At 47.9% G+C, this 11,060-nt stretch overlaps 1 protein-coding gene across 1 annotated transcript; it reads right to left on the bottom strand.

The window, feature by feature from the left end:
* Positions 1 to 4,789: 4,789 nt before the first annotated feature.
* AICDA (activation induced cytidine deaminase) lies at positions 4,790 to 6,319 on the bottom strand (the record flags this gene model as incomplete). The annotated part of the gene is made up of 4 exons (XM_069027672.1): positions 4,790 to 4,843; positions 5,140 to 5,255; positions 5,420 to 5,690; positions 6,158 to 6,319. Coding segments are annotated over 4 exons (603 nt in total), but the record flags the coding sequence as incomplete, so codon positions are not given.
* Positions 6,320 to 11,060: the final 4,741 nt, after the last annotated feature.

Below are 11,060 nucleotides of genomic sequence, written 5' to 3'. Positions count from 1 at the left end.
TCTGGAGACATAGCTGTTCATTGCAAACCAGGGGAACAAAATAAAAAGTCTCTGTTTTTCCAGCTGGAAACAGAGAGTGGCCTGGTGAGGTAGGAGATATTGAAAGCTCTGAGCTCTCTTTACTGGCAGCAGGCAAAAAGAAGATACAGGTGTTTAGGGTCCTGCAGCAGTTTTGAATTTGAGCTGCAAATAATGTAGAACATCAGAATGAATCATGTGGGGAGCTCCATGTGTCATGATTCCCAACCTCTTCAAGCAGGAGGCCCACTGTGTGATCCCACTGGGGAATGTGCTGATGCTGGGATCCACAACATGCACAAAGGATGATTTGAAGAAGGAGGCAGGGGCTGGTGGGAACCATGCCTATCTCTTCCAGTTTATTAATGCTTATAGCATCCTTTGGCCATGCCAAAATCTCCAGATGTTTAGCAGACCATCAAGACAGCCAGAAAAGCTGCAGGCTGAGAAAGCAGCTCCAGTCCCTGCAGTATGAGAGTGTATCTAAGGCTGAGCACAGCTGGCTGGGGAGCGTCTCCTATGTTTATCAAATAAAAGAACTCCAAGCAATGTATAGCACAGCTGAAGTTTTCTTCCCCCTGTCCAGGGCCTCATACTGGATGTCACATGCCCTCTTTCTGGACGTTATAGTGTTTACTCTTTGTTTCCTTAGGGAGCAATCAAATCACTTGATCAACGTGTAGTTTAGTACAGCAGGGTCCATAATCATTCATGTCCAGGGGTCAGCCCTTTCCCACTGAAGGCAGGAGGACAAACCTTCCATAGTCTGTTTGGAAGCTTGCCAGTTCCAAGTCAGCCCAGTGACGTTTTCGCACCAGTTTTATCTGCCAGAGTGAATTTGCAATCTGCTGTATCCCTGCTGTGCCCCTACTGGCATGTGAGAGCCTTGGGGTGGGTCTACCACACTGGTAGCCTTTAAAGGCAACTGCAGAAGGCAGCTGGTCTGCTCTCAAATTCTTCTGGCCCTCTGGACTGGTAAAAGCATTGTGCCAACTTGTAGAGTGGGATAGTTCTTAACTGTGAATTAAGGACAAGGTTTTAGAGTGGAGAGATCAACACCCTCCCTGTGCTGGAACTTGGGTGCAACAGCAGCAGCAGCAGCAGCAATGGAGTTTTAGCCATATCTGATGTGGATTTGGAAGCCTGAGGGGAAACCTGCGTAAGACAGAAATGTATGAGAGTTTTAGAAGCCAAGGCAGCCTTCAAAATACTTGCCACCCTTTGGTGCCTCCCCATCTGCTATGACCTCTGCTCTTGCAGCAACCCACTTTCTCCTTCCCCAGCAGAGGCTCTGCTCATCATCACTGGCATTGTCTGAATGAGGGGTCTCTTCTCTGCCAAATCCCTTCATGTTTCTTCTGTGAACCAAATGTGACTTCCATCACTGTGAATATTTAATACATATGTGATGAAAGAATGACATTTCTGCTCATAGGAATGCTAAAGGGTCAGCACCAGGGAGAGTAGAAAAACGTACTCAAAGACAATGCTGGACACAAATACATCTAGGCTGAAACCCCCCTGAAGGGACAAGTAGCAAGGGACGACACTCCATGACCCTGAAACCCCTTTCTATCCTGATTTCCAAGTACCAGCACGCAGGAGAGGAAGAGAAAGCAAGCGGGGAGAAGACATGGCTGTGTTTGCAAGGGTTTGGAGTGTGTCTTTGCATTGTTTAATGGTAATCTGTTTCTTATTATTGCAAAGTCCGAGGACGCCGTGTACTGACCTGGAGTAATGCTGCGTGCAGCTGTGGGAATGATGTCAGTGTCCTGCTCTTCAGTGGGCATGTTCTGGGGGCTGTCTGAGAGACAGGCTTTGGGAGCCGTTTGCAGCATGGAACAACATCCCTTCAAGCCAACACCCTCACACAGGGTGCCAGACACCCCCGTGCACCAGGAGATGGCAGCCATGCCCAGTTTTCTACACCAGCAGCCATCCCATCCCGTTTGTCCTGTCTCCTCGGTTATCAAAGACCGATCCTCTACAGCTACCTGGATGTGCCTGTGCCTTGTTCATTGCTGCAAACCCCAGAGTGTTGATCAAGTGAGACTGGGGTTTTCAGCCAGCACCAGGGCCCCTGCTCTGGCTGCTTCCCACAGTCTGGGGAAGAAATGTCCCCCCAGAAATCACAAGCCCCCATTTCCCACAGCTCAGGCAACTGGGGTTGGAAGTATATTTGCCACAGTCCCCTTGAGAGCTTAGCTGTTGCCCAGGTGCATAGAAAGGAAAGAGACACCTAGAATAGCACACCCACAATCTTCATAAGGCTGTAAAGATAAGTGGCCATCAAGAATATAAAAGCAATAGCGAAATGTTCACTATATCCACAGTCTACAAAGCAAGTAAAATATCTTCTGTTAAAAAAAGTGATGTTACTACATAACAGTCACCCTCCAGGGAGTTATTCTTGGCAGAGACACCTAAAGCATTTGAGGTTGAATTAATTTAGAAAGCCAAATTAAAGAATGTCTTGTAACAAACAGTATGAATTGGTAATTGTGAACAGAAAAAGTGCAGTTAAAACAATCTCTATAGCAAAAGAGCTAAACTCCTTTAGCTGTATCACATGGATTAACTCTACAGTCCACTCTGAACTTAGTCTGACTTATGTTCAGAAGAACCTAAACATAGGATATATTCTTAATGTAGTTCATGATTATTTTCATTTACTCATTGCATTTTTTCTCCTCCTATACAATGTCCCCTGTTGTCATGTTTCAATAAGTATCTTCAACTCAGTGCTAGTCAGAATTTAAGCAAAAGCCAATTCCTTTTCAAAGGAGTTTTCCTTCAACTCCTTTTTTAGAAAATACTAATTTTTCTAATAATTTCACTGAGAAGGACAACGGTGTTGTACAGGCCAATATCAAAAGTTGAAAGACAAAGATTCTTTATACATCTTTGCTTCTCTTCTTGTTTTGTGAAGCATATTGGGTCAGGACTTCTGTGTCCAGTGTGGTCAATTACGAGTCATGACTGGGGACCATAGGCTGGCCATCAATGAAAGAAGCATCTCAAATAACTTCAGAGATTTTTGGTAGTATTTCCAAAGTACCCAAACAATTTATCTGTCTCGATCTGCTGGGTCAATAACTGTCAATAACTTTAAAGCTACAAGTAAAAGTACAAAGATAGTTTAATAGTTCCAGGCTGTGTCTCCAGAAATGAGAAAGATGACCTGTCAATCCTCTGTGTCAACTTTACCTCCTTTATCCACATGATACCAAAAAAAAAAGACAAAACCAGATGCTAGTTTGTAAGACCTTTATTTATATAAATAATATGCACCATATGAAACAAATATACAACACCATGCTTGCAAATTAATGCTTTGCAAAGGACTCACATTGCTATTCCTGGTCGAAATTTCTCAAGCTGAGAGTGCCTCGGGAGCCTGAAGTTGTAGGAAGCTTGTGATGCACCTGGTTGTGACCTCTCCTAGCAGGAGGAGGCCCTGTAGGAGCAGGACTCTCTGCTGTCCTCCTGCAGCTGGCCGAGCACCAGAGGAGGTGTTTTGAGGAGTTCCAGCCTTACTCAAGAGGAACAGGACAAAGCAGAGAACTTGTAGCCATCATGAAGGAATGACAGAGCACACCCAGAGTGGGGGACACACTTAGCCTTGTCAAAGCCTCAAGAAGTTAGATTGGAGAGGACAACCCAGCTGTAATTTAGGTGCTGGGAAGGTGGTGGTGAGCAGGCGGGTACTATGAACCCGTATCTTCAGCTTGTAAAGGCTGTGTCCACCAGATCAGATGCTAATGGGGCCCCCTAATGGAAAGAGAGTGATTGCCAGGCAGGAGGATGGTTTGATTTTTGCCCCTACAGAAGATATCTATCTACAGGCTATAGAGCTTTGCTTGTGCCAGAATTTTTTTCTGGCCAGCTCTCAGTACAGTCACCAACTAGACACTGCTGGCCATATTATGGGCAGTAAAGGACCTGGATAAACAGAAGACTGTGGGACTGTAAAGGTGCCTCTTGCAGAGGCAGTTGGCTGGGGAAGGAGCATATTGCATGTCTGGTGTAGGGAGAAATGCTCGGTGGATGGAGAATACTCCACACAGTGAGAGCTGTGGTGCTCTGCACACAATCCACTTACACAGACCTGCTGGCTTCAAGTGAGGTTCTCAAGCTGAGCTACCTGGGCTGTCAAGGACTCACTTCAACACTCTCAGCTGAGCTTTCCAACAGCTGGCCAACTTAGCTGTTAATACATAGGCTGTACCACTTCAGTGGTGATGGTTTTCAACTTCTTATCCACATCCAGAAGGACAAATAAACCATTTCACAAGGAAGGACACAGAGCAGCTGAGTGTAGTTCAGCTCTAAGAGCCAAGAGATGTGCTCCCCAAAGCCCTCATAAAATGTGCAGGTCAGTGGAGTGCCAGTGAGAACACAGCCACATAAATAGGTTTGCAGGCTGTCTGCTCCCACCTGGGCAAGGATAAACCCAGAGCTCCATATAGTGGATCACCTGAATCAGCTCTGCAGGGACTGAGGGGGGAAAAATCATTCTCTGGCAATGTCACTGCAGTCCTGGCTATTCCCAGTTAGCAATGGATAAGGTGTGAGCCTGGGGAATGTGTCTTCAGAAGATCAGCCTAATTCTCCTTGGAAATAAAAAAGTAAGGATAGTCTTATCTCTAGACACAGGGCTGGAAGGAAGAGAGATGTAAGGAGGGAAAAAGATAAAGATCTGTTGTAAGGGAGAGTTGGAAATCAAAGAACAAGTGTTTGCAAAGTCTTCTGGTTGCTGATGACTTTCACTTCAAAGTCCCAGGATTTTAAAGGCATCTCGTAAATCATCTACTTCATACAGTGGCTGCAGGACAAAATATAAATGGTAAGTCAGTTCTCAAGTGAGCAGGAACCTATGAACATGAGGAAGGACTGGCAAGAGATGAGATGAGAGGTGGAAGAAGGGGAGGTGAATGAAAAGAGGAGAGATGAAGAAAGTTGGGGAAAGAGGCATAAGTGATGCGGAAGGTGAAGACACACGAATGAATGGAATGGCAGATGGCAGGGATGAGAGGCAAGAGCAGACAGGAATTGTAGTGAGGAAGACAGGAAAAAGATGAGGGAAGAGGCACTGGAAGAAGAAGGAGAATTGGCCCTTACCAGGAGGATTCGTCGAAGTTTCCTGGCGAGATGGACGGAGTTTTCATGCAGCCCTTCCCAGCCTTTGAATGTCTGTTCCCTGTTCTCCACAAATGTGTTCCAGCAGTAGAAGTAATCTGTGCAAAGTACAGGGGAGTTACAGGGTGCTCAAGGGGACACTGACCTCTCCTAGGATCACTAAACCATCACACTGCATCTTTTCCTACCTTCTCCTCCCCCTCTTTGGTGTCCATATGCCCCCTTAGTTCACCATCATCTCTTTCTTGGCTGCAAAACTCACCTTTGAAGGTCATGATGGCAATTTGTGCCCCTGCCTTGTGCAGGCGCCTCAGCCCCTCGGGCTCTGCCTTGCGGTCCTCGCAGAAGTAGAGGCGGGCCATGAAGATGCGGAGGGTCAGGTTGGGGTAGGAGCGCAGGAAGTTGGCGATATGCTGGGCGCAGTCGTAGCAGGGGCTCCAGGAGGTGAACCAGGTGATTCGGTAGCAGCGTCCCGGGTCCAGGTCCCAGGCTGCGATGTAGCGCAGGAAGAGCACCTCCACGTGGCAGCCCATCTTCGGGAAACGGGACAGATACGGGCAAGGCGGGAGGTGGGGAGGGAGAAGGGTGTGAGAGGGGCAAGGAGGGAGGTGTGGCGTGGATGGGGTGTGAGGGGAGGAGAAAAGAGGTGGGGGTCAGCACACACGGAGGCAAGGCACGGTAGTACCTAAGGGCTAGAAAAGCACAGGAGGGCACTGATGTGGAGGGATGTACAAACGGGCTGAGTGGGACCTAAGCAGGAAGGCAGGCAGACTGGTAAAGCAGCAGGGAGTGTGGATGTCTTGCTGGTAACACACTCGGGGGTAGCACAAAGGACAGGTTTACCCGCAGGCTGCATCCCTCAAACACTGTGCACCAGCACAGCGTCCGGGTGTGCCTGCATTGCTGTCACAGCCCTCTGTTCCCTGCTGCCCCAGGCAAAGTGGAGCTGCGGGCACCTCAGCATGGATGTAAGAACAGGAGGGCAAGGCATTCCCCGTACCTGGTTGCGCAGGTATCCGAAGTCCAGGGAGCACGATGTGGCGCTGTCCCGGCGCTTTACGACGTAGCAGAGGTAGGTTTCACGCCGGCCCTTGGCCTTGCGCAGGTTCCTGAAGTTGTAGAGGAAGAGTCTCCTTTGCATGAGGATGCTGCAGAAGACAAGAGAGAATTTACATTAGCCCTACCCTGCAGCCAGATGTTTACCACATCTTTGTTGAGGGCTCAGAACCAAAAATAGCCTCTTCACATCCAAGCCTCTCAGTACGAGAAGAGTGTCGGTAATTTGCATGAAGTGTTCTAGGGAAAGGATGCAGACATGACTGTGGGGATGAAGCAGGTGACCTCGTGAGTGGAAACAGTATGTGAATTAATAGTGATTAGTCAAACAGCAACTATGGCTGGGTAGAGTGTGAAAATACCTGAAAATATCCAGAACATGGACACCAATGAGGGAGAAGGATGAAGGCCTGTGAAGATGAGAGGATCTGGAGTTCAGTCATCAAGAGATGTTATTTTCACTTTATGAAACCCTGAAAATCCACTGAGGCAAGGGATGCATCAAATTAGAACCTGTCTAGAGAAGACTGCACTGAATGTATTCCAAACACTGCTTAAAAGAAAAGCAGAGTTGAAAGTGTGCAGAACTAGGGAGCAATGCCATCCACTATCTGATGGACTATATTATGGGTAGGCATGCTGATACCTCTCCAGGCACAAGCACCATTTCCACAGCAGACAGACATGAAGACTGGCATGGGCCTGCTCCCGTGCCCAGGGACCCTCCTGGGAAGAGGCAGCAGGAGCACAGGGCAGGTGTAAGGTAGTCATGAGCCATGTCTAACAGCCTCGCTGCCAAGCGGAGGGACACAGGCAGCTGGGTTCATTGAGGTGAGATACTCACCTCCCCCGCAGCAATGCAAAACAGAAGTGAATAGGTTAAAAATAATCACGTCCTTTGTCACCTTTTCCCACTGTTAGGCTGATGTTCAGCACAAAGATGGGGTAAGTTTAAGAGATACTGAGCTGGGTTTTCCGGAAGGTCTCCAGTGAAGTGTAGAAAAGGGGAATTTGAGTTTGTTAGGAATTTAAATCTGAGAGTCTAAGGGCATATATACACCCCTCATCTGTTTGCCAATGTCACCATAAAACTTGAGCACTGCAGAGCATTTGATAACCAGCTAGCAGGCACCCTCTCTGCTCCTCCAGGAGCTTCTGTCCCTTGTGCACCCTCACACATGGCCACTGCACCACAGGTACTCATTCATACAGTCACGCACATCCTCTTGCCTTTTGTCACCCAGTGACATGCTCTGAGGTTGTGTAACACTCCCTACTGCTCCTCACCTGCATCAGACACATTGTCCCTCAGGCACCCTTGCTCCCCTTGTCCCACAGACAGGCAAACGACTCTTTCCTGTCATGTCTCCCTCAGCCTGCAGTGCAGAAATACCTGTCCTGCTCACACAGAAAGAGGAAGCACACACATACTCTGTTATGCCACACTTTGTACAGACAGGCTCCTGCAGAAGCACATCACATGGGAGCATGTCTTAGAAGAAAGCCCACAGAGAAGACTGCACACACTCAAGAGGGTAAAGCATCCCCACTAAGCATTCCATTCAACCCAACAACAGTCTGAGGCAGTTCCTGGAGGTCTGTCCCATAAGCACTGCTGTAGTCTGGCTCTGTTGGGCTTGCAGGCTGTATCAAGAGTAGAGCACAAGCTGATCCCACTGCCTTTCGTCACCCCTTTCTCTGGCTGTTCTTGTTGGGTGTGTGTTTCCCATAACCACAGAATGTTCTTCATCATTCCTCTCACACTTAGAGCTGACTCACTTCCTACCACCTTAGATTCACCCTATTTCCCTGCCTTTGTACAAACACTTACAAATTACCATGTGTATATTCCTAACACACACACACACATTGGCCTCCTCACAAAATTATCAACCAGTGGTTCACTGCAGGTTTCTAAGTCTTAGATGTGTTATTGCAGGGATGTGGAGAAGACTGTCCTCTGTAACAGAGGTGCTGGAGAGGGGGCACCTGTTCTGTGCTGGCAGATCCTCAGGTTGTCCAGAAAGGATAACCCATAAAATTGCACAGTTGTGATAGGTCAGAGGCTTGCAAAACTCTTACCTGGGGTGTGCCACAACTGCAGAAAATAGAGCAGAGGTACTGTGCACAATTCAATTGCTTGCTGAAGAAACAAGCCAGGTGAAAAACAATTACAATTATGTTGATGTCTCATTAAAACCCATATGGAAAAAATACTTTTTATCACATCAAAAACATAAGGGAAAACAGACTTTCCCTTTTTTCTTTTGTGTGTGTGTGTGTGTGTGTGAAGTTTTGAGCAAAACCATTTGCTCTCAAAATGTTTCTGATTCTTCTTCTAATTGTTCCTTTTCTCACCTCATTCAATTTTTCTCTATTCAATGTTTTTGTCCCTGCAGAGTAGCATGTGGATGCAAATAAGAGTGAAGAAACCACAGAAAAATAAAATTATGATCACTTAGATTATTTTTCAGTTTCAGAACAAATTGAAGACAATTTGAATCACAGAAGACATTTGTTCAACTAGAAATGTTCATTAACATCAGATCTTTTTCTCCCTTTCCTCTGGAGTTCACTGTCTCAGGGCTTTTTTTCCAGGGAGGATTTCAGAATATGGCTGGTGCAAAGAGAATAATGAATGAACAGATGTTGTGGGGAGCAAGGGAGCAGATGTCTAGTTAGGTATAAACTGCTGGATACACATGCAACTCCTATAGCTATAGCATAGCTCAAGGGAAAGCAGCAAGGACGTGGGAGTTGTGATCATACCTGGGCACTGAAGAAGCAGCCTGAACAGAGATCTTCTCCTCAAATAAAGATTAATGAAATCAGAGTGAAGCAATTGTGGAGAGTCATAATAAGCTCACAGAGTAATTGCAGTGCAAGTAGAGGATTGAGGTGCTTTAAGCGGCAGATAGCATCTGACTGTTCGTCCTTCTGTTATCATCCTTTGTTTCTAGAAAAGAAAAACAATGAAAGCAACAAAGAATAGCCACAAGAAAGAAATGACAGAAAGGGAAAAGAGTACAGGTGGCAGACAGTCAAAGAGAAAGAACAACAGAGACACAGAGATGCAAGTTGCAAGAGCAGGACAGGCAGGGAGTCAGATCACTGAGTCAGGTGGGGAAAGGGAAAGGGATGGTCAACACCAGAGGGAGAGCAAGTTAATTCTGACAGAAAGACTCTCATCTCTCATATGAACAAGAAACTAGAGGCACTCATTTTACCTGTCCATGACTCCCAGGGTCTCTCTCAGGTGATGGGATTACAGGGAGGTTATCTTGCAGGCTCTGTCTGTGCAGCCCTCTGACCTGATGTACAGAAATGTGGACTGGCCTGTGTGTCCCCTCCCCATTCACCTCTATCTACTCCCTTCTGGCTTTCATCGGGGTGGGGCTGGGGGAGGAGTTAGAAGGGTCTCTGGAGCTGCAGGAGCTGAGAAGTGTTGAGATGCAAAGGGGCATCAGTTCTGAAAGATGCTCAGCACCCATTGGTCACCACCCCCCACTGCACTCCCTGTTGGCCCCCCCCCCGCCTGCAAAATTATTCTGAAATAATATCAATAGCATAACAAGGCAGGAAACATTGTCTAGTGGTTAGAGGGGGGCCTGAGAGCTTGTGTACCACTAGCTTGAATGTGGGCAAAACCACACCATCCCTCTGGGCTTCGCATCACGCAGCTGTGCAGGGAACGGGGCGACCCTGCCCTGCTCCACTGCAGAGGCAGCTCTGTGCAGCACCCTGGAGCCACCCCGCTGGAAGGAGCTCAGAGAACACCAAATTGTTGGCAGTCTTTTCCCACTCCACTGTGACCCCCTGAAAGGCCTGGCAGTTGCATGGCACAGCACCGAAGCTGCAGACCAGAGTGAGAGGGACTCAGGTCCCAGGGTTCGGTGGGGAGTGCCTGGCCCCACTTTGGCACCTGAACATTGCCACGGGTGTCTGAGCCCTGTCAACACGCCAGGAGCAGTGGCAGACCTGCAATGCAAAGCCCTACACAAAGCACCAGAGGGGAGTGACTGGGCCTGATCCTGCTGTTCCAGTGCTACTGGCACTAGCACCAAGATCTGCTGGTGGCAGGGTGACTGTCAGGACCCGCTGACTGAGGTCTGTGCTGTCACAGCCAGGCTGGCACTCAGGATGCACACGCTTTGCCCTGCCAGCACCGCTCTGGGCTGCCCAGGCTCTGCTCCTGCCCAGGCACCCATCCTCTCTGCGGGGCTGAAGGACAGCTGAGGGATGGGGCAGTGCCTTGGGCTGGGCAGGGTGCCAAGGAAGCAGCCAGGGCACTTTCTGCTCCGTTTCTGCCTCAAGCGGGGCATGGCTGAGAAACAGGGCTTTTGTTTACCTCACGCTAGGGTAGTTCTTCGTTTTTTCTCTGCTTGATTTACTTTCCTTATTAATTTTACTGGTTTTCAGAATGCTAAGGCTTTGTGAAACCAGTATATGTAAAAACATGCAAAGGAGAGATGAGTTGCCAGAACAGAGCAGACTCTCTAGCCCAGCACTTGGAGAGGACTTGTTTTTGAGAGCAGAGAGCATGGCATATTTCAGGAAAAGAAGAAGCACTCCTGGAAGGCTCAGGCATGGGCTGTCCTACTCCTGGGGGAAATGCCTGGGTGGGACACATGCTCTGTGAATACACATTTTGGCAGCTGCATTGATCTCAAGAGCTGTGGCAATTATCCTCCTTGAAGATCTGACTCCTAGTGTTTGACCAGAGCTAGAAGAGACTGAAATCCTTGAGAATCCCTGTCCTACTTAACAGAGTCCAAGAGGACAGTCCTGCTAATGAAACAGCTGTCCCCTTTCAGCCTTTGCTCTAGTAGCACCTTGTGACAAATCTC

The sequence above is a fragment of the Aphelocoma coerulescens genome, chromosome 1, assembly GCF_041296385.1.
Source record: "Aphelocoma coerulescens isolate FSJ_1873_10779 chromosome 1, UR_Acoe_1.0, whole genome shotgun sequence".
Classification (NCBI taxonomy): Eukaryota; Metazoa; Chordata; class Aves; order Passeriformes; family Corvidae; genus Aphelocoma; species Aphelocoma coerulescens.
Note: the sequence above shows the minus strand (reverse complement) of the source record. Positions and strands in the feature narration are given on the sequence as shown.